Source organism: Rhinolophus ferrumequinum, chromosome 13 (genome assembly GCF_004115265.2).
Source record: "Rhinolophus ferrumequinum isolate MPI-CBG mRhiFer1 chromosome 13, mRhiFer1_v1.p, whole genome shotgun sequence".
In the NCBI taxonomy this organism is placed as follows: Eukaryota; Metazoa; Chordata; class Mammalia; order Chiroptera; family Rhinolophidae; genus Rhinolophus; species Rhinolophus ferrumequinum.
Window position 1 is genome coordinate 51,773,937 of NC_046296.1, and position 24,155 is coordinate 51,798,091.

At 44.9% G+C, this 24,155-nt stretch overlaps 1 protein-coding gene across 1 annotated transcript in view; it reads left to right on the forward strand.

Annotated features, from left to right (window-relative positions):
• ALK (ALK receptor tyrosine kinase) overlaps positions 1-24,155 on the forward strand; it is a 646,243-nt gene that overhangs the window by 487,708 nt on the left and 134,380 nt on the right. The window contains exon 5 of the mRNA XM_033125413.1: positions 2,101-2,228. Coding sequence (XP_032981304.1) covers positions 2,101-2,228 — 128 coding nt within the window. The remainder of the gene's footprint in view (positions 1-2,100; positions 2,229-24,155) is intronic.

Genomic DNA, 24,155 nt, shown 5'->3' on the forward strand with positions numbered 1-24,155 from the left:
ATCTATATTTATTGTCTCATAACAGTAAAACATACCGAGACACACCATTGAGTGGCAAAGTGCAATGACAGCACAGGTGAAATTACAGCTGAAAAGGTGTTCGCTGAGGTGTTGACCATGGTTATCTCTGAATAATGAGTTTCTGGGTGACTATTACTTTTCTTTACCAACTTTTCTGAATTCTTGGATTTTTAACATTTTTATCATGAGTGTCACTTGATATCTGTGGTGGAAGATGCTTTAAATTTTTCCGAAACAGAAAGCTAGTCTTTCCCTAAACTCCTTAGCACTGGCACTGCCATACCTAAGCCCAACCTAGTGATACTGTGATGAGTTCGTGCGTGTACAGTGGTCCCCCCTTATCTGCAGGGCATATGTTCCGAGTGGATGCCCAAAATCGTGGATAGTACTGAACCTGATATAATACTATGTTTTCTCCTATACAGGCAGACACCTATGATGAAATTTAATTTATAAATTAGGCACAGTAAGAGATGAATAACAACCAGTAGTAAAATAGAACAATTATAACCATATACTGTCAGAAAAGTTATATGAACGGCTTTGGGGCCATTATTAAGTAAAATAAGGGTGACTTGAACACAGACACTAGATACCATCAATCTGACAAGCTAGACGGCTGCTGTGTGACTGAGGGATGGGTAGTGTACACAGCGTGGATACGCTTCACAAAGGGACGACTCTCATCCCTGGCAGACAGAGCAGGACTGCCTGAGATTTCGTCATGCTACTCAGAACCACATGCAATTTAGAACTTACGAATTGCTTGTTTCTGGAATTTTCCATTGACTATGGGTAACTGCAGTCGCAGAATGCAAAACATGGGTGGGTGTGGGAGGAGACTACTGTATCCATATATCAAAACTCATCCACTTATGTACTTTAAGTCATCAAATTGTGAACTTTTAGTCCATGCCATCTATTGTACCTCAATTAAACCTCAAAAAGTTCTCTCTAAAAGGAAAGAAACTATGTAATGGTCCATGTAATTTCCATTCTCTACACAAAATTGTCAAAATAACTGTACTTTTTTTAAAACAACCTGAATCAATGTTGGAAAGTAAATTTGATGTTCCAATCAGTGACAGGAGGCTATTCTGAGAGGTTAAAAGCCTGAGTGAGGTGTAAAAGTGTTCATTTAGCTTATTCTCGGTTCTCCCATGGTGTCGTATCCTTGATTATAGATAGATGCAGAGCTCACCGTGTGACCTGCTTTTGTCTTTCTCTGTTTTGCACCTTTTTGCAGAGTCCACGTCAATCTTAGGTACCTTTTACCTCAAAATACATGCTTCGGTGCACTTTAATTTTCCTGTAGTGAATAAATAGCCCTTGCTCGCTTCCCTTAAGTAACTACAGAGCAACCCTGAGGAGTCTGAGACTTTGGGATCAGATAAAATTCTGATAACCAAGCATTCTTTCCAGAGATAATTATGAATAGCCAGACAAATGTTTTTTGGGGGTTTGGTTTTTTGTTGTTGTTGTTTTTTTGTTTTTAATTTATTGGGGTGACAATTGTTAGTAAAATTACATAGATTTCAGGTGTACAATTCTGTATCACATCATCTATAAATCCCATTGTGTGTTCACCGCCCAGAGTCAGTTCTCCTTCCATCACCATATATTTGATTCCCCTTACCCTCATCTCCCACCCCCCACCTCCCTCACCCTCTGGTAACCACTAAACTATTGTCTAGACAGACAAATGTTTTGAAGACTATTCCTTCACCCTGCAGCCATGTTTCCTCAAGTAGATATACTCTGTTCCTGTAAGACTAACCACTAAAATCGTCCAACGGTCTGTATTTGCCTAAAGAGAATAATATGACAAGAGTAAATAAAGAAAGAAAGCATGGCCACGGTGGGTTTGAGAACTGGATCTCGGAGTTAGCTGGACAAGAAGGGAGCAAATGCTGTAGGCCACTCTTGGGGTCACTCTCCTGAGAGCCGCTGAGGGTTCCATCTCTGGATGGCAGGTGCCTTGAAGAATGAGGGCCCTGATGTCATGACAGGAGCAGGCCCTCTCTGCAGGTGAGGCCCACTTCTCATCACTGTTTCCCCTCTGCTTTCCCATGCAACCAGTTGGACAGTGCTGCAGGGACAAATCGGGCGCCCAGAGAACCCATTCCGAGTGGCCCTGGAATACGTCTCAAGTGGAAACCGAAGCTTGTCTGCAGTGGACTTCTTTGCCCTGAAGAACTGCAGTGAAGGTATGTGAAACTGGCTTTCCCCTTCACTCTCTGATAGCTCGTTGTGTTAAGTGTGTCAAGAACCTGCCGCTATGATGGGCTGGGATGTGCACACTTTCTAGAAAAGTCTACAGTGCTTGGGGCCTTGTTCTGAATATTATCAAGAGCTTCATAGCCCAGCTGATCGATTTTCAAAGGCTGAGTGTAACATTCTACTTGCTTGACTTAAAACATCACCAAATATAATATAGTCTTTATTAGAGAACACATGAGCTTAAATTCCCTGGCTGCCAAATGATTTCAGCTATATATATATATATATATATATATATATATATATATATATATATTTTCAATTTTGATTGTGGAAAATTTCAAATGTGTACAAATAAGCAGAACAATGCAATGAACGCTCACGTACCCTCAACCCAGTCTCAGTAATTATCAGCATCCTGCCATTTTTGTTTCCACTATAGCTCCGCCCACTCCTCACCCCACCAACTTGATAATTATTACTATACTTTGTTTTTCCTGAGGCAAAATTTACAATTAAGTATTTGTAATGATTTGGTTTAAACTATTATTAAGAGACAACATGGGAAATGGTTGTATGTCAAATTTTTCACGTATTTCGTAAAAACCGTTAGAGCATGGCCCAGCGTCATTGAATTCCTTTTGCATTAGTCTCCCATTGTGAATTTATTTCAAGAGAAGGCATATCTCTCTGGAAGCATAATTGGTTGATTTTTTTCGTCTTTTTGCCTTTGTTGCCAGGAAACTCTGAACTAAATGCAATCCTCTATCACCGTGATTATATCTGTGTAGTCTTTGGATAAGCTTATTTCCCCCTCCCTCTGCAGAGTTTTTGATCTTCTATTCCTATTTTCAAGATCATATTTTATATGTATCTTTTATTAGCTATTGCCTCAATTCTGATTGGTAAGCAGGATGAAATGGATCATCAATCGATATAGGAGGTTGATCTTTCCTCGACTCTTCAGAAGGCCCAGGGCCATAGTCATAAACATCCTTTATTGTTTCCCACATGTAAGTGGTGTAGGAGACAGGTATAGGAAAATCTTAGAGGAAAAGTTGCTTTCATTGTGGCTATACTGCAGTGACTGCCTCTGCCCGGAGGTTCACTGGGGAGGGAGCTCTCATCTGTGCTGTGGAACCCATGGTCTGAGGGGCCCCAGAATGAAGTGTGGACAGGAAGAAGGCTGTGTCACCCTCAGACTGAAATTCTCAATATAGATTGTTCATGAACAGCCATGAAGGCCCATCACACACAGCCATCTGTTGCCTGTAGAGGCCCGGTTTTGAATCTCGTGCCTCTTGGAGCTGGTGTCCGAAAGCGACTCCCTTAGGTAGGGCGCTCCACTGATCACCCAGCTTCTTATGCTCCGGTGGCACTTCATTTATTGCTGGCTTTGCAAGAACATTCACAAAGTGTTTTTTTAATCTTCCATCAAAACTGGTTTATGTGTGGGGAAAAGAAAAATCACCATAATGTGATAGATTGAACTTCACTTCAAGTTGAAAAGGTGGTTAACCTGTGATGTGAGGCAATGTACAAGAAACATGTGGTTTGGGAGAAAGCCAGGAGCTTGTACAAATGTTTCCGCACTCACGAGCTTGGGGATTTGTGAGTGTCTCTCTGGACATCATCAATCCTCGCAGATGTCAAGGGTCTGTGTACCGTCCAAAAGAGGCCATGTGTTGAAACAGAGCCAGTGAACAGGAATGTGACAGGGAAAAGGTATCAGTTCGCAGCACTGACCTAATCTCATTGGAGCAACGTTAGGAGAAGGGAATACGAGAGTACAAATCTCCAGACATCAGGCTCAGCACAATTACTCCTGCAAAAATTCTTTGTCCCTTTGATCAAGGATCTCAACCAGTTGTGCAAATTTTTTCTTCCTTACCCTTACAACTCCCTTTTACCTACAAATTTCTTCTTCTGTAGCTTATGTTGCATTTGCAGTGAGTCAGTTGGAGAGTTTGAAAGACCTGTTTCTTGTCTGCTTCTCTACTCTTATGAAACCAAGAGAGTTGACCTCTCTAACTTTCTCTAATGATCCAGAAAGTGTTTCTTTTGGCAGGACACTTTCTGAGGGGAGAGTGAAAAGAAGTTCTGCCTCTGACTCACTAGGGAAGGTAGGTTGGCCAAGAGACCTAAGAACATTCTCATGGTCCCGTTACCTTTCTTCAGAGGCTCCAGGTCCAAGAACAGATGATCTCCATGGGAGGCAGATGTCCTCTGTGCTCTTTCTCTGGCTGGGACTCCTGTGGTCACCAAGGGGGTGGAGAGATTAGTATGGATGTGTAAGGCAGAGAGCAGAGAAGAGAAAAGAAGTGATCCCAGTGTTTCCAGAGAATTTCTAACTCTTCCCCCCGCAGCAGAACAAATTCAGGTGCACACCAGTTGGCGTGGACAAGTTGCAAACATAAGAAGCATCCTGAAACTATACTCCGCGTATTTAAAGAGGAGTTATTTTCGAGGCATACTCAAGGCCTATTCGATGTAGACAAATCTGTGTTTTCTGAGATCAGTGCTTTGGTTAGGTCACGAAGGGGAGGAGGTAAGGGAAGAGAAGTTGTGTCTTTGAGAAGGGTGAGCAGGGCTGATGAAATGCTAACCAGGATTGTAGAGAGGTCTACAGGATGGTTGGTCTGTTTTCTGACAGTAACTTGGTCCCCTTGTAGGAGGCATAGACAGAATACGAGGGAAACACATCTGTAGAACTCCATAGCTCTTCCTTGGCCCACATGAAGAGAGGTGCCATTTTAGTTAATCCAGAGAAGCTTTCCAGGGGATGCTGGAACAGTTCTCCCTGCATAGGAAACGATATCTGTCTGTGGGTGTCATCAGAGCAGAGTCCATGCTCTTTGCTCTCTGAAACATGACACCTATCTATCACAGGGCATAACACTTACTAGGTGCTCAGTTGATAAGCAATAAAAGCTAACATCAGTGGAGCACTTACCGCATGCAAAGGCAAAAAATATGTGTGTTTTCTCATGTGAGCTTTACAATAATGCTACATGTTCAGCAGGGCAGGGTTCACATTACCCATGAGGGTTATTTCCTTAACTTCTCTAAGCTCAGAAAGTGGAGTGGGACAGGGGGAGAATCCAAGGTGAGAAATGCACTCTCACCCCCTGAACACCTTAGAAATATGTCCCAAAAGACTTGGAGATGCACAGATATCTTAACTGCTCTGGGCCTAAAATGAGGGCATTTGAACTAGATTCATGGTCTTCCAATGTTTTTTAGAACATAGTCTTGTAGAGAAACCAGTATATAAAATTACACAAGCAGATCTGCCCTAGTGGAAGTGAGGGTGAGGGGCTCAGGACCCCCCTACTCCGCAGCCCTTGACACCCCCTTACACACATGGTGTTTTATGAAATACAGTTTGAGAACCCCTGGACAGTCTGATTTTCAACTCTCCTATTAACTCCAGCTCTTTGATCTTATAATTCTGTGCTTACATAAAACGTGAAAGCCAAAACTAGTTGTATTAACCATATTCCTTTAAATGGTTAAAACTAAGCACAAAGCTATTGTACTTTGAATATGGGTCGTTTTCACAAGACACGTTCTTGTCCTGGTGGGTCCTAGCTTTGCAGTGCTGGATCTAGTACAAATGCTTCCAATAAAAAAAATGTGTAGCATCTGCCAGCCTCGTCTCCTCTCCTGCTCCACGAAAGGCAATGATGGGCAGTAGAGAATGTCATCCTTAGGCCAACAGGAGACAAGAGAAAATGAACGAAGCAGAACAAATAGATTTTAATCTTTGGCCAGCCATGTGGAACCAATCAGCCTCTGGAGTAGGCTCCAAAATCCAACTGCGTAAAATCAGGGATAACCTCACAGGCTCTTGGCAGCCTGGCCCCAACTGGGCACTTTCTGTTCCAACAGCAAGCAAGGCCCCGGCAGGATCTTCCATCTGTCCTTGTAAAACAGAGGTTGCTGTGGCACTCTGTCTTGGGGCTGTCAGCAGAAAAGTCTCTGTGTAGCAGACTCATCCATCCATCCATGCATTCACTCATTCATTCGACAGACACGGAGCAGACACTGAGAAGAATGCATACTGCCACTGACGTGAACATCCTGCTGCCATCTTAGGACTGGGTTTTGGTGTGGTGGCTTTAAGCTCTCCGTTCTACTTTACACAGAAACTGCTCCCCACAGGGGATCCCTGAGTTACATTTAATTTGCACCAGATATTGAATAGGTGCTCCATTTGCAGAGATGTCTTCCTCCAAAACTAGTGCCAACTTGCCTTTCTCAGAAAGTCCACACAGAGTGATCACGAATGCAGCAATCAGGGGATTTAAGTCCCCTTGCCACCTCTTATTTGCCATCGACTAGCCAACTCTTCAGATCAGAAGGGATATTGAAGGTCTCCCCCAAAACTGGCACATCATTTTTTAATTTAAAATAGGAATAAAAATATGTCAATGGTTGTTCCCAAATTGACCTTAACCGTGAGGGTCAAATGGCAAGATGGCTGTGGAGGTGCGTTGTAGGTGAGGCCCTGTGCTACCTGACCTCCCTGGGTCTCACCTGACCTAACCCCTTTAAAGACAGAGTTGTGCCCTCCATGCTGCTCAGTTTCTTGTGGAGAAAATACTGTTCCCAAAACAAACTGGCTCTTCTAACGCCTCCTGCAAAGAATGACAACCAAATGCCATGGGGGTGACGAGAGCCACAGCACTGCCAACCTGAGACTGGCACCGAGGTGGCCCCACCTGGGTTGGTCACCTCCAGGGACTGAAGCAGCTATGCAGTGGTGGGATCTATTGCTTGGAAGTGAAAGCCGCGGAGAAATTGTAGCCGCGGTCTTGTGTCCTCATTTAGTTCTCGTTGTGTCCTCCAGGTGGAGGGGAACCCCATTTCAAACCACTCCCCTCCTTAATTCCCTCTTTCTAAAACTTCCTGCCCATAATTTCTCTGTAGATTGTGCTATTTAGAAGATAAGCATTAATGATGATTTCGTCTAGCCTCCGAGATCTGTTCACGTTTCACCAAACACCTGCCTACATCACACCGTATTCTAACTACGCCACCCAAAGAGTGTTTTCCCTCTGTCTTTCATTCCATCTTTCAAAGTCCTGCACTCCTTTCAAATCTCAGCACAAATACTATTTTCTCTAAGAAGTCTCAGCTCAGAATTGTTTCCCTATATTTCTATTTTTAAAGTAATTAAAAATAGAGAGGTGCCACAGTCTACTTCTTTCCAGAGTTATTCATGTGTCTTACTCAGTAGATGCTAAGTTCGTAGAATCAAAGACTGGGTTTTTCGCCTTTTTTTTTTGTAATCTCCGTATCCCAGTTAGCAACTAATGGTGCTTTTCTCATGGTAAGCACTGAATGAAGAGATTCTTGTTACAAAGTAGGAGAGCGATTACAGGCTTTGGTATCAGAATGAGTGTGGAATCCCAGCTCTATCACTTACCACCCTTTTGAGCTCACAAGTTGTTAAAAATCTATGAGTTTGGGTTTTCTCATCAGTAGACGAGGCTAAGAACGCATCATTATAGGTTTGTTGGGAGATGAAAACTGATTCTGAGCCCATATAGCGCCCGTAGCACAGGGCTTGGCACAATGAATGCCAACACTTTCTCTCTCCTGCATCCCTCAACTAAGCTCAATGGCCTCGTTCTGGAACCAGGGCCGAATAATTCTGCACAACTACTCCAGGGTACACTCTGAGCTACGTTCTGATTTTAAAGGCAGCTATTTCTCTTCCCCCCACAATCTATGCTTTTGTCTCTAATAAAGTCAATTTTTTCCTTTGTGACAGGGTGCACAGAGCCCATTGTGTCACACAAAGGAGTAGGACTTTATAATCCTGTGGGGATGATTGGAGGCCAGGGAAGAGCCAGAAGTCTTTTGACCTGTTTATCACACTGCCTTCCTCACGCAGGCTGAGCCCAGGATCTCAAACTGCCAGGTCCTTAGCTGGTGGAACAAGGCAAAGATTTTTGCCAGTTCTTCCTTTCCCTACTGAAGTACAGCTGCTGTTGGCAGAGACTTCCTTACTCTCAAATGGCTTATTCATAATCTAATAAAGCCAATTAAAAAATGCCCCACAAAATGCTTAGGAACAACCATTGCTGGGGCAACTATTTTAAATAGTCGACCATTAGAAATTGCCCGAAATGGGGGTAAACCCAAAAGGTTTTTAAATAAAAATAAACAAGGAACCAGTGCGCTGAGGTCATTGTATTCACAGAAGAAAATTATTTTCAAATTACAACTACATAAAAGAAACAATCAAAAGGATTAATCACACTAAAATAATTGGTCTATTTTACAAGTAATTTGGAGCAATATTCAGTCATTGACATCAATGTCTAGTAGTAAAATAATAATGAATTTCATTCTCTAATGTATTTATTTTATTAATCATACTAAATGGTGTTGTTATTGCTTATAAATATTTCATAACTTTTAATTCATTAAAGTATTCAAAGAATTTCCAAAAGTATTTATTAGTTTTAAATCATCCTTAGTATTCAATTATGTGACTGCAACTCTGCCTGAGTAATTTTTAAAAATTATTGTTTTGGGTAATGGGAGTCTCTTTGAATGTGAAGGATTAAACCCGTTATTAATGAGGCTGACGTTCCAGCTGATGATGAATGAGGGGCTTGGTGAAGTTGTGTTCCCTCTTCGGATCTCTAAGGACCCTCTATAGCCATTCCTTAAAATCTGTGTCCATGAGGAGAACAAGGTGGACCCAGATAAATTAATTCCAGAGATGACGAGAGAAATGTCAGTGTTGACATGGGTTTCAACCCACACCCTCTCCATCTTCCTGAAACAGCTAAGAGCGAATTCATATATCCCAACCTGACCTCCTCGCTATTTCCTTCATTCTTTGACAGAGGCCCTAATGAGTGAAATGGGCAAAAAGATGTGATCAAAAGGAAAGCAAGGGACACTGCATTGTGAACAGTGGGAAGCAAACAGGATTGGGAGAAGAAAAACAAGAATTTGAATCTTTAGTTGTGTGAGTGCTATGTGTCCATTGCACCCTGCAGTACGAGATAATTCATGGGTGAAATGAAGACAATGGTCCCTACCCTGGCGTCCGGATTAAATATGACAGTGTGTGTGCCCTGCGTGACACACTGCCTGCAGCCTGGTGGGAAGTCAAACGGGGGTAGTTCTGCCTCTCTCTGAGTCCGAGCGTCTCATGGTAGCGTTGACCAAGCGGCCTTGGAAACTCTTAATTAACCATGGTACAAACAACTGATCTGAGTTATCAGGAAACATAGGATTAACAGCGAATGCACAACTCCAGGGCTCGATGAAGTCTAAGGACTTGCCTGGGACAGCTGGGCTGACTGTGCTCCTAGTGCTGTGCCCCCCAGGTCGGAGACCAGCCTCCCTGCACTGCCTCCAGAGCCTCGGAGCCCATCCACACAGGCTCTGGCTAAAGACATTCGGCTGTGGGCAAACTGGGAGGCGCCAGGATCCAACAAGTGGGTTGGGATAAAGTGGGGCCAGTGCTTCTCACACGTGGACACTTAGACCTCAAGGATATGTAGTGGTATTTTGAGAAGGTGCAAAGTCACTGATTCAACATGGTACATCTTTCCAGACCTTCAGTTTCATCAAAAGATTGCAGTGGAAGGAAAATTTTTATATGAAAACTAATACGGCTACATATTGGGCTCTGATGCAGACTGCACACAAATTTTAAGATAAAACGTGGGTTTTAAAGACCTTTCCTGCTCATAGTAATCTCTAGATTCTGGGAGGTGACTCCCCCCTTCTCTGCCATTTGGGGCACATCAGAGAGGATGCCGGTGAAGCACCATTCCAGGGGGACAGAGGGACATGGGTAAGAGAAGGAGGTACAGTCAGGCCTAATATCACCTGCTGGAAAGCTGAAGCCAGTGAGTAGGTATCCTCTCATTACGAGCCATAGGTGGGTGGGGTGGCAGGCAGAATCGCATGGTGACACCAGAGACCAGCAGTGGGGTCCCAATCTACCAAATCAGACAGAGAAGGGCTCAGTTCCTAAAACTGAGGTACAAGATCAGGGCCAGATTAACCAATATTAGATTTTAAAATCCCCTGTGCATTGGCCTAGCAGGGGTGTCCAAACTTTTTTCAACGTTTTTCACCAAGGGCCATATGCGGTAAAACACACAAACAGCCGGGCCACTCACTCGAGGTGAAGTACGTGTTGCCTCACCTGGTTTATTTAAGTAAACTAAGTATATTTTTGGAATTTGCTGCGGGCCAATAAAAAATGGATTGTGGGCCGCAGTTGGCCCGCGGGCCGCAGTTTGGACACTCCTGGCCTAAAGCTTCTGAAATTTCCCAAAGGACAGAATTGACCTCAGAGTTTGTTTTGTTTTGTTTTGTTTGAAGGGGGACCCAGAGAAGGGTACTAAGTTTCATCTGAAGATCTGGGAGACATTGTACTTCCTCCCTGCCCAGACCCTTGGACAGAGCCCCTCAAACCAGGGGTTGTGAGAACCGACCGTCAAAGTCCTCAGGAGTGGAGGAGCCTGAGTGGGGGCTGGGGAGCATTTGCTAGCTGACGGGCATCACTGGGAGTACAAGAGCTGGCATTGCTGGGGTGCGATGCTTTTTCTCTTTTTACTCATGGTTGAAGATTTGGGCATTCTCTGTCTGCACGTTATGCTGGGAGCACAGTTTTTGTGGAACTTTAGTTTGCCTTAGTTGTGATTTGTATGGGGAGGAAGCACTGGGAGACGTTGCTCGGCAACTGCCCTGAAGGCCCCACAATGCACAGCTCGCAAACCACAGAGCCAGTGGTCTCTGTGACCCCTCCACTCCAACCTTCTGGGATTCTCTGAGCAGCATTTGGGTGGATGTACAGTCTTTTGGATTTTGCTGCTTCTGCTCTTTCATTTAGCTCTTAGCCAGCATTTTGTGTCTGTAAAACGCTTAACAAACATTGACTAATTATCCCTCATTAATCATTCATGCAACTGGTAGACCAGGGTCTTATCATTTCCTTCAAGAACAGGGGTGTAATATCCTGCCTGGATCCCAAGTCACATGCAGGGGGGTGACGAGGCCATCATGGTAGCACTGTGATCCTCCCAAGCTCACTGGGGGAGTGGGCCGGAAGGTGGACACGGGCTCTGTGCGGCTACAACCACACTGGGATGCCTTATTGTTCTAATGAACAGGAAGGACGAGCCATATCGCTGGCCACTGGCAGCTGAGCGGCAATAAGCCTTAATTAGAGGCTTCTTCCTGGAAATTCACTTGGACATAATAAGTCTGTTGTCTTAAAAGGCCCAGAGAGGTTGAATGCCTCAACTTTCTTTTGCTTTTATAAGCTGATCTTTTCAATCATGTGTGAAATGTAAATATAATGAAAACATTGGCTCTGATTAGCTCCCCAATGCTATAGGGACAGGCAGTGGATCAGGAGGCAGGCTGTCTGTAGGTTTATGGTTCAGGAACACACAGCAGGGCAGGTGAACGAGCTGTCACAGCTGGAAACAGCAGTAGAACAGACCTCGAGAGAGGGTCAGTTTGGTCTGGGGAGGTCTGGGAATGGAGCAAGCTCCCTACACTCCGCTCCCCAGAGGTCAAGGAGAGCTTGTAAGCAGCCCAAAGCCTCTGTCCTGTGGACTTGGGCTTATGAGTAGGTAAAACTGGCATGAGAAATTCCTAGAATTACATTACGTTGATTAGAGCAAAAGATTAGAAAGCAAAAATTACAAGTACAGATGTACTCTATTTTTCTTCTTAACGTACCATCTCAGTACTGGTATCTTTCTTTCTTGCTAGTGCACAGACACACACACTTGCTGGCTTTCACATGCTTTCTCTCATATATATATACACTAACATTAGAGGGCTGTCCTCCAGTCCATTTGCATATACTTATATGTGTATATACTAATATGTACATATACTAATAAGTCCTCCTGTCCATTTGCTGCCATTTTTCCTCTCATGGCCCGTTTGCTCATTTCTCTCTCCACCCCTGACCTCTGGCTCTATGTAATGCCAAAGCATCTACTCCATTCACAGTCATATCATTTGTTTAGTCTGTGTGATAATACATAGGTAAAGGCATACACATCGTTTCCCTTCTCAGCTGTTTGTTTTGGCATCTTGTGGATAGCCTCTCTCTACATCTCCATACCCTCAGCCTCTCTTTCCTCTGTTTCTCCCAGACTCTGGATGCCGGTGTCTTTTTCCTTTTCTGTTAACTCATTCTCACTTCTCAGCTTTCTTCCTCTCCTTACATGAGGCAAATTGGTCACTTGATCCCTGTGGCCACACCTCAGTGATCAGCAAAGCCTGCTCTGCTTTCCCTCCAGGCACAGACCTGAGGCTCTGTACCCGAGGACAACAGCTGAAATGGCCAGACTGGCTGGCTACACAGGGGCCAGGTCCGGGGTGTGCACTCGTAGAATCCCCCTCTCTTTTCCTCCTTACTCTAAGCGTACATTTTCTCCTCCTTTTTCCCTTCACCTATTATTCCCCCTTCCCTTCATGTGCCTGTCATTCTCCCATTAGGAGACCTCACCCCCCCCCCCACACACACACACTTATAAGCACATATGGACACATGAACAGTGGGGCTCTGTGGGCCATTTGGACATGGTGAGCCCACAGAGGGCCTCAGGGCCAGACCACAGCCTTCAGGTGGAGAGTGAGGTCTTACCGAAGGCCCAGGTGCTTCCTGGTATCCATCATATGGCAAAGGCATGCATCTAGGTTGATAAGATGGCCCAGCATTTTCCTCCGAGGGTCAAGAAATTAAACTGGAGTGAGCTCCTGGGTAGTGGCCGTTGAGGTTGCACTCAGTACATCAGAAAATACTAGAAGCTAGGAAGAAGAGTCTTGGGAAACCGCTCGTCAGCCAAGCACAGAGTCTGAACTCATGGCAGGCACTGGAGGTTTTCTCTTTTGTCTGTCCCAGTCTTTGGTAAAGTCACATTGAACATTCCAGCTTACGTTGGTTGGACTCCAAGAGTTTTTTCTGGAATTTGGCCAGGGTTTTAAAGGATTTAAACATCACTCCTAAAACTAGATTGATCATGGCAGTAGTGATCCATAGGATTCTCCAAGGAAATGACAAATCTCAGAAACAAAGAGGGAGGAAGGCAGGAAAGAAAAGAGGCTATGAGTTCTAGCCCCTCCCACGACCATGTGCCAAACTCGGAGGTTCTAAGCTTGTCCTGACTAAGGACGGTGGAATCTCCCTACCTGGTAATTGTCCACTGCATAAACAGGGCTCCCCGTTTCACCACCATTTAGCAACCGGACTCCACAACAGGAACCCATGCCTCCACAGCCAAGGCTAGAGACTTTTAATAAAGTCTCCAAAGAACCCAAACTCTTCGGGATTTTTAAAAAACCCATATTTTCATTCTTGTGTTATTATGGTGTCTGGTGCAACTTCGTCAGAAGCCCCAGTGACCTATGAGGTACTACCACCTCTCATCATTCGCTCTTGCTTTTCAGAGATCAAAAAAAAAAAAAAAAATCACACAGTCACCATGGGATGGGATATTTTGTCAGGTACAGCACTTCCCCTGCGCTGCGCCCCCAGCCCAGCCCTTGATTCCTGGGCACAGACAACCCCATTAAGTGAGATCTGAGGGGCAGCCCGTGCTCTCTCTATGCGCCCCCAGCCCAGCCCTTGATTCCTGGGCACAGACAACCCCATTAAGTGAGATCTGAGGGGCAGCCCGTGCTCTCTCTACGGAGTTCTGACGAGGCTGCATAGAACTCAGGTGGATTGTTCAAGTACCACAGCCTGTTTGATTTTTGCTTGTGTTCTTTTTCCCTCCTGCTAAATTGCAAGTCTTCCACTTCATCTCTGCATCCCTAACACGTGGCTCAAAGCCTGGCACCCAATAGGCTCCATGAATTTTTGTAAAGTGTTGAGCGAGTGAATGAACAAATGAGTCAAGAAGGGGTGGAGTGGGAAAGAGTCTATGACTGCACAGTGGAAAACTGACATCAGTAGCTAGAAAACGTAAACAGGCAAATACATCAATATTTCAGATGATTTCCGATATCTACATAATCATTTAAGGGCATTCTACTTTATAAGTATAGGCAAAGACGAGCGTGCCCAATTGCATGAGGTTAAATTGCAGATTCTCCCCTGCCAAAAGAATGAATAAGAATAAGAATAAGAATAGCAAGTGAGGGCCCTCCAGTACACACCATCTAGAAATCCCTTCCCCAAGGCCCTGAACTCTGCCAGGACTACCCAGGCAGGTGATCAGCGATGGATACACCCCCATGTGATTGCTTACGGTGGAATTCTGCCACTGCTCTGCAGATATTACAACAGATCTGAACAGCAAATACACTTGTATTCGCTGTATTCTATCAACTCTCTTGCCTTTGGGGGCTTCAGTTAACAATACAGTTCTTCACTTTTGAAAATCACAAGTTTCATATGATTTTGTATCTGGGAAGGGCATAAAGAATTTTTGTTCTTCCTTCCTCCCTCCTAATTTTACAGATTAGCAGACTGAAGCCCAAAGTTAAGGTTCTATAATCACCAAATAGCCGAGTCATAACTTTGTACCTCCTATTCCATTTTTCCTTCAGTCTCACCCTGCTATTTCTCAGCTTTGGGAAGACTAGAAGGTGGCTTTAACATCTTTATATTCTGTCAGGCACTACTCCCCAGCGAGCCTCATCCTGGACGCTCAGCATCTAGTCCGACCCAGCACAGAACGTATGCTCAGTCCATGGTCTTCATTGAAATAAATGGAATACATGGCACCTAATAAAGTTTTAAATGTCATGTTTCCCCAAAATAAAGACCTAACTGGAAAACAAGCCATAGCATAATTTTTCAGGATGACATCCCCTGAACATAAACCTTAATGCGTCTTTTGGAGCAAAAATTAAAATAAGACCCGGTCTTATTTTCGGACAACATGGTGGGTGACAAGCATACTGGAAACTTATATGTCAGCTTGTATTTACAAAGAAAGGACCAGCCTACACCCAGGGCTGGGTAAGCTTATGAAGGCAGCTGTGGTGGGGAAAGAAAGCCCAGACTGGTCGTGATATAAAAGAATCAGCCCATTGGAACAGATTTTAAGGTTCTTAAACATCATATAAAGGATGTAAATCTTAGAGTCTACGTGCAAAAGTTAAAATTAAACTTAATACACCTCTTAGGAGAACCCCCCACAATCCCATTGATGGCAAACAGCTTACTCCAAAGTCGATTCTTAGAGTCAACTCTGACACGGGTGTTTTCTTTATCGCTTTTGGATAGATATTCTGACAGGTCAGAATTCTTCCCTTCGCCATTCTCCTTCCCATTCCTCTAGGGAGTGAACAAATGGAAAGGCTTCTGTGCTGTCTGATGATGGAAGAGCTCTCCATTCTGGCCTCCCCGTGAGGTTCACTCCCTGTTGGGTTTTGGCCGTCGGGCAAGCCCCATGAACATGACTGAAGGAGTCCTTGCCTGCAGGTCACCTGGTCCACGTGGACCACTGCAGCTCCTCTACAAGCCTCCACAGGTCTGCCCATACCCTCTCAGCCACCTCTGGGCCCTGCTGGGGCGACACTGAGACTCTCAGCACTATCCCGTGCTGTTCTGGGTTCCGAGGCTCTCTCTACCCACCAACTCCCAGCTGTCCCCCCTAGTCTCCTGATCTGTTGAAGAGCCCAGAGCTAACCCAGGGCACACGCATCTTCTTGCTTGCAAATCCCCTCAACCATTCTCGTCTGTCCCTCCTTCCTCCACGCCCACCAGGCCAAGGCCCAGGGAGGAAATGCACAGAACTTGCCCAAGTAGGGCCCCTCACTGGCTCGTCTTCTCTAAGCATCCCCTGACCACTGCCTCAGCCCCAGCTCTCCCTCATCCATATTTCTAAGGAAAAGCTTGGCAAAGACTCCTGAGTGGAGCTTTGGTTTCCTTGACAGTGAAAACCAGGGCACATGAGGGAATGGTTCTTTCCTCAAAGACAGTGTGTCCTTCAGAAAGAACTGGCAGGATTTCTGTCAGAACCGATTTCCTCGTAGTGCAAGCATGCTAGGGCTTCCAGCTTCCCTAAGCAGTGACGCGATGCCCACGTGAGCCAGCAGCCTCGTTAGCAGGCCCTTCCCCCGGCTCAGCTCCTGCCCTCATCTCACAGAAGTCTGCACAGTTTCTCATGCCGCACCATTTCTCTTTCCAGGAGGGAACAGGGACACATTCCTGAAACCAAAGCCTGTCAGCCATGCCAGGTGTGATTGTTACCCAAACGGGGCATTTTGTTTTCTGGTGTCTGCCGTGGAGGTCAGGTAGCTGTCTTATACATAGGTAGGTAGGTAGATAGATAGATAGATAGATAGATAGATAGATAGATAGATAGATATCTGGATCGAAAGCCTCCTTTTAATTAACCTCGAATCATGAAAGTCTCCAGTTCAATATAGAACATGAACTCAGTAATATTTAGATTTTTCCCATTTTGAATCTGTGTTTATAACCCATAATAATGCGGGACTGTGGGGTTGTGTGACTTTTTTTCTGTTGTTTTATTTATTTATTTATTTATTTATTTATTTATTTATTTATTTAGATTAAAGTTTATTGGGGTGACAATTGTTAGTAAAGTTACATAGATTTCAGGTGTACAATTTTAACGGTTTAGATTTATTTCAGCGAGACCATTAGAAACGTTTGTAATCTCACTCCCAAAATAGGAGAAAAAAGGAGGTTTCATACGGGAGGGAGTGCCAATTCTTGCCAGTGTTACCCCAGTCTCAAGCGAAGGTATTATATTCTCCTGATGCGTTTCACAGACAGATTGCAATCTGGTTTCCACTATACTCTTCTTAATAACTTTTCTGAAGAGATGACGGAGTCTGAATTGTTGACTCAAATTGTACCCTCTTTCCAAGAATCCTGCTTTCAGAGGTGGAAATGATGAATTGAAGAGTTATTCATTTCAATTTTTTAAATGTGTCCATCACTGAGGTCCCTGGGCTTATGTACAAAGACTGAAAGACACAGTTCCCTCCGAAAAATAGACCGAGTTACCTGTATGTAGGCCAAGTCAACTATAGCTACACAACCATGCAGTCCTGTCCCTGAGATCCAGAGGTGACAGTGGTCCAGCGAGCTCATAGACCTAGAGTACACGTCCTGGGGGAAGCTAAGCTTTCATGAGGGTGTGAAAGATGAGGCCAGGTGATTTCCACCTACACTTTCAAGTCAAGAGCCCAGCCTCTTTGGGGCTCAGTAGTGTGAGCTCAGAGAAGCACCGCCCTATGGAAAAGGCTGTGTCCCCAGTTCCCTAAATATGCTGTTTTCCAAGAAATAGCTCAGCAGCGATGGATGAAGCCCCCTAGGAAGAAGGAAGCTAAAGCGAGGTCTCTGCTCCCAGGGAGGAGAGTTTCCCAGGAGCCACTGATTTATTGTGTTAATGCACACGCCAGGTTCTGCCTGGGACAAGATCCCCACACTTTTAGAAAAACATCCTAGATAGCCAATATGAAAGGGAAACTGAGGCTAACCCACTTCTACTGGGGACTCCTGGAGAGGGAAAGAGGCAGGTGCAAAAGAAAGAGAAAGGGAGGAACAAGAAGAGGGCATGGATGTTCTGAATGTCTGTGAAAGCCTTCAGAAGACATCTTTCCCCAACATGGTGGGGACGTGAGGGTAATGCCAGGTGGGGAGTCCGTTGTTGTGGTAACCCATGTAAATGGCAACCAGTAGAAGAGAAATTGTGTATGCCAAACACTTCCATTCAATGTGGGAGTCTTTGGTTTTCTGGTTTGGGGTTTTTCTTTTTGTTTTGTTTCGTTTTGTTGCATCTGCTGTTTGTTGGCACTTTGCTAGGTCCTAGACAGTATAAACATGAAACCAACTAAACCAGGTTTCTTGGCCGTAGAGAACTCAGTCTAGTGAGTGTGACAGACATGGAAGGAAGTGATTACAGCACAGTGAGATGAATGCAGATCAAGTTGTTTCACAGTGCTGCAGAAATGGGGAGAACGGAGTAACTAACTCAGGGTCTGTGTAAAGGAAGATAATTCAAGAGAGCTCTAGAGAGGAGCTGCATTAATAGAAGAGCACAGAAATTCTTCTCATGTCGTGAGACCCCTCTAGTTCCATGAAGCCTCCCTGTCCTTCCTCCCCTTCCCCCAGTAGAATTGAGCCACTTCCCTTGCTGTGCAGACACTCCTTATACGACAGTCTTTCCACACCTTGTCACACATTAAACACTCTGCCTCCTTCTAATATACTGTAAACTCCTTGCATGCAAGGACTATGTTTTATTCATGTTTGCATCTTTAATACCCAGAATATTGATGTAGAATATCGTGTGTCGGATTGTTCCTTGCTAATAAGTGTTGGAAGGAGAGAAAGGCAAGAAGGAGGGAGGGAGGAAGGAAGAAAGAAAGGGGAAAGGAAGGAAAGAAAGGAGAGGGGAAGCGAGGAAGAGAAGAAATGAGTTCCTTAAACTTCCAGCATTTCTTTTCGTAATCTCCTGTCATTCTCCTGTACTTCACCTCCTTCCATAACTCCTTCTCCAGGAGTGTTTTTCCTTCATTCTCTTCTAATTCTCTACCTCCTCATCCAGGCCTGTGTCCTCCCTCTCCCATTTCATCCTTTTCTCCATTATTCTCTTCTCTAATTTCTCATCCTTCTCTAATTTCCCATTGCTTTAGTGGGATCAGAGGTCTGATACGGGTCATGAAAAACAATAAAGTGAAGAAACGATGAGCCAAATATAATTTGTTTCAACGGCAGCCAATCTTCATAGGCTGTAGGTCAATGAGCAACAAAGGAGAACCAGGCCCAGTGCCTCCACAGCCTTTATTCTCTGGGGTTGGTGGCAGTGGAAAGGCCATAGTATCCAAAGATCATGTGACTAATCTATTTGGAGAGTTTCCAACCCAAAGCAAGAGTCATGGAGACCCCATGCAGATCCCACGGGAATCCCCTATCCCAGCCTCCTTACGTTACAGCTTAGGAAACCCAGGCACCAGAGAAATTAAGTGACTTACCCGAGGTCACACAGCAAGTCATGGCTGAGCCAAACCCAGACCCCAGGTCTCCTGACAACAAGTCCAGTGTTTTTCCCACTATAATGCATTGCCTCTCACTCTGGCGACACATTTCCCGCATGCCAGGATTGATGCAGCTGACAGGCGCACACACAGGGAGGCATTCTTCCTGCTGAGAAATGCAACCAGTTATGGGGAGGAAGGTGACAGCTGTTTAATAGCAGCTCTGTGGGATGGTTCTGGACTTAGAATGTGGAATATTATCTCCCGCTAATGCGTTAGAGGAGACACAGAGAAACAGAATGTAATTACCCAAACGGCTGTTTTTCCCGGATACTAAAGCTAATTCTCCCGCCTTGGTGAATAATGCTGAGGGGTTTTTAACAATTGGTTTATGCCCCATCTGAAAGCTGTCACCACTTCTAATAGCACAGGGACCTGTTTTGCCAATCAGGACTATCGATTTGAAACTGCCTCAGAGATCAGCTCATGGATTCATCCGTTTCCTGAGGGCTCCTGGGAGTCTCTCCAGCAAGGAGGATCCTGGGAGACTTTGCTGCTCAGCTTCTGACAGCATGGCCTGCAGGGGCCCTCCCTCAGATATGGCCGTTCTTCTCTACTTCCCTTCCCTTCTTTTGGAGCCCCTGGCAGCCTATTTGGTTCCAAGCACCAGAGATGGGGGGTGGCGGGGCTTTAGAGAAACACTCCATTCTTAAAAGAACCCAGCACAAGTGGGCTTCCCACCACCTCTCTTTAAACAAACCTCATATACAAGCATCTCAACTATAAAGCACCTAAATTAAGCATAATTAATTCATTTCTTCAACCTAGGAATAACTTCTCCTCCTCTAAATGTCTGCAGGCTTCTATTTTTACCACCATTATGGCACTTACATTTTACCACGATTTCTAGTTATTTGTGCTCCTGTCACATAGATGGCTACTCACTGAGGATGAAAGTCAATACATTATCTGTATTTCCGCGGTACCTGACACTTCCCACAGAACCATATACACAGAAGATGCCCAATGAACAAAACCTTAACATGAAGTAACTGACAGAAACATGCTTCATACATGGCTTTAGAGAAAAGTATACATCATGGTAGAGTGAGCCTTGTGTAAGAAGCTCTGGCTGAGGTACGCCCCTTGCACTCCCCAGTCCGCAAAGGCCAGCCAGTTGGCTACACACAGGCTAGACCTGTGATGGGAGAGGATTTCCTGGCCAAGTTCAAGACAGTGTGCAAACTCTGCAACAGCTCCTGATCCAGAAAGAAAGAAAACAGAGCCCACTCAGGCTAAAATGGAGGCTAGGACCCAGAAGACTTGCACATGGCTGTGTAGACTCTGCCCAGCAAGGGAAGACTCAGTGGACAGCAGAAAGCCAGGGACATTTGAGCTAAACCAGAAATGCTGCAACTCAGGGCTTTAAATCAGGCTTTCTTACTGTGGACACTTACTGCCCTGGACATCAGAAGGGAGTTGAAATGCACGTCTTCATTCTCACACTGAGGAGGAAGCATTTGGGCAAAGTCTGCAAACACATAGGCACCACCAAAGGACCACGCTGCATAACCTCTGTGTTAGGTAGACCTTTCTCCATGATGGAGAAAGGAGATAAGAAGGTGCTGAGACCACCCAATCAGTCCATCTGCTCAGGAGATTTTCAGTCTGGGAGGAACTGGGTGGCGCTGGCTGCCTTCTGGGAGGTAAGCTGGCGGATGCAGCCCGCTAATGACACACTGAGAGCTGTTATGAATTAAGTCTCTGGAAGTCCAACTAGAGAGTGTATTGATCCCAAAGTCACCGCAGGTGGAACAGCCATAAATTACCACTCAGCTTTTATTATGTAAGAGACTTGCACATGTTAAGGGTTTGACTTTCTCCCTTTTATTATCCTAATGAAACACCATGACTTGGCCCAACCACTAGAAAGCATCCAGTGGAAAGGGAACAGGATTTCTGGGCTAATTAACTAAGCTCCTCACTGAGAAGGAGCTAACCTGCCAGGAACCCTGCTGTATGTAGGGGATAATCTGAAAAGTGAATGGCACGGCTTTGGGGAAGCTCGAAGGGGGTGAAGCCTGGAATTGGGGTGCAGAGGAGCACTGGCCAGTCTACACAGTCCCCTCTTTGAGGGGACTGCAGTACAAACTGCAGTACAAACTGGCTGCAGTACAAACCCTGACTCGCTGATCCAGGGTAGACACCAATCCCAGTTGATATGTGTGTGGATACTACAGTGTAGTGGGAAAGGTTCCTTTTTAGCTCTGGTGCGGGTCACCCTTCTAGATAAACCTAGAATGTTCTTCATTGTTCATCCCTTAGTTGAAAAAGTCCTATTCCAGAACCAGTTACTTATTAATCCCCCAATCATTTATTAATCATCTGTGAATGTTCATAGCAGGGAATTGCTGGTCCTCACAGAGCTTTATGGTAGTAAAGGAGAAGGATGGAGGACAACTAATTATTGGGTTGGTGCAAAAGTAATTGCGTTTTTTTGCAATTATTTTTAATCTTTTAAACCGCAGTTACTTTTGCACCAACCTAACATAACGGAGTGAAGTACCACCCTGGGGAAAGAACGGGAAAGTGAGCAGTTGACCCCAAATGGGAGACATGGCATTGGTGCCACCTCTCACTGAGGCCACACGCAGTTTATTTTGTGGGGATGAAGATGAGAAGCTGCACAGAAAGGCGGGTACCCACCGGCAGAGTAGATCCACATTCGAGCGGAACCGGTGAACAATCAATCGACTTTCCTGATGCTTGAGCCAACTTAAGATTGAAACAGTTCCTCCGGAGCCCTTGGGAGAATTTGTTGTCAGCCAGACTGCTTCCTGGGCTCCATGTACCAGGAGACTTTTATTCTTATTTGGAGACAAACGAGACTGGGAGCCCTAAACAGAAGCAGGCTGAATCCCTAACATTCTGTGTGAGGCTCAAATATTTATCTGAGTTAGGTGTTTTCTCCGTCTTTATTTTTCACCTACGTCCAGAACATTTATTATAAAATATACAATTGGATCAGCCCTATCACAGATTTAAATTTAAATCCTTCAGAGATTTAACTTTCCAAATAAATAAGATAAAATGCCTTTTGAAACATGATTACTTATTTCAAAGAACAATGCCCATTTCAGGACATTCGTTTTCCTTGGCAACATTTGCAGGTTTCCTTGTATAAGTTGTTCATGACACCAGAAAACTTCAGAGGGACCCTGACAAACTCAATGTCGTCTTGGTTAAGAACTCTGGCTTTGGAGTCCGTCGTTCTGTGTTCAAATCTCCGTTCCTCTGATTATCAGCAATGAAAACTTGGCCAGTTCCTTTGCTTCTCTTAGCCTCAGTCTGTCCTTCTGGAAAATAGTGGCAATAATAGTGTCTACGTCATAGACGTGTTGAGTGGAGTAAATGAGATATTGCATTAATATATTCGGTGTTTCTCACAGTAATTAATACATAGGGAGGTTTGCTAACTAGTCATTATTCTTTTATAAGGACCCAGGAAAGGTCCAACCAATGAGATATCATTAAGCATCTCAGAAATTAAGGGGATAGTTTCTGAGATCCAAACTTGAGCCCCTCATGCAAGAAGAGAACTCTTTCTTCCCATCCCAGCAGGAAGTCCCTGCTAAGTCAGCCTGCAGATTCTGCAAAGGGGATCGCTGACGTGAAGGAACATACCAGGTTGTAACCCAGCTGGAGCTTGGCACTTGACATGAGGGACCTTGACTATTCCAAAGGACAGGGAGACCAGGGGCTATTGCTACAGCTCTCACCTATGATCAGAAAGACAGAATGGAAGTTGACTCTGGCTGTGGTGTGACCCTAAGTAGCACAGGAATAATATAGCTGGCCTTCCTAGAAGCTAGAAGCAGTGTTGTGACATTCTGTGTAAAGGGAGAGAGCAATCACTCTCCCTGAAAGAGCCACAGAAGTATTCAAAGAAGTACAGTATGAGCAGAGTCTTGCCGGGGTGCAACCTGAACAGAGAGAGGTGGCGGATGATCCAAGTGCAGGGACAGTGAGGACAGTGGCGAGGACGGGATGAGGGCAAAGCACTAACAGCAACTGTGCCACCGTATCCAGTCCTGGCCAGGTACCAAACTCTGTGCTGAGCGCTCTAGAAGGGTTAGCTCGCACTCCTCACCATAACCCATGTGGTAGTTCATTATCCCAATTTTAGATAGAAAAAGCCTGAGAGGCAGAGGCTTTAATTAGAGCTAATGTGTAAAAACGTAGGTGAGAGCCACGGACTGGCTGAATCTTTTCATTCAGTTTTATACAGGAAAAGCCTGGGGCTTGTTTAGGAGACTGTGAATGGTATGGGGTGGCTGAAGGTCCAGAGGGTGGGATTGGAACTTTTTGAGGAAAGGTAGATTTGGAGCAGCCCAGGGTGGGTTACAAATGGCAGGGAAGGCATCGGCCACAAAGGTTTCAGCTCATACCCAGATACTCTTTACCCTTGACTGAACTCAGGTCTCCCTTCTCCACCCCAAGACAGCCCAGAATAAACAGCACCCAGCAGCTGCCCAGGCGTCTGTGCTGTGCGTGGGGCCCAGATGGTGCACTTGATTTTCTTTATTTATTTAGATGTCATTTTTCAGCATGATTGAGTGGTTCCACCAACCCAGTGGGTCTGCTCAGTCTCATCCCCAAACCAGACAGGAGTGGAGCAAGTTTGGGGTTTCTGAAGTATACTTATCATTTATTGATTGAGCCAACTCTGAGCAAGCAGCTTCTACTAAACTTCAGGACCAGAGGCAGCAAAGTGCAGGAGGGTAGAAGGGAATACTCAGATCTCTGGATTAACACTTTAGAGAAAATGTTAGCTGATTTTCTAATGTTTTGGGGGTTTTATACCTGAGAATTTTTTTTTCCCCAAATTAAATCTGATGTGGAAAAACAATAGTGCATAAAGAGTAAGAATGTGGTTTAAGAGT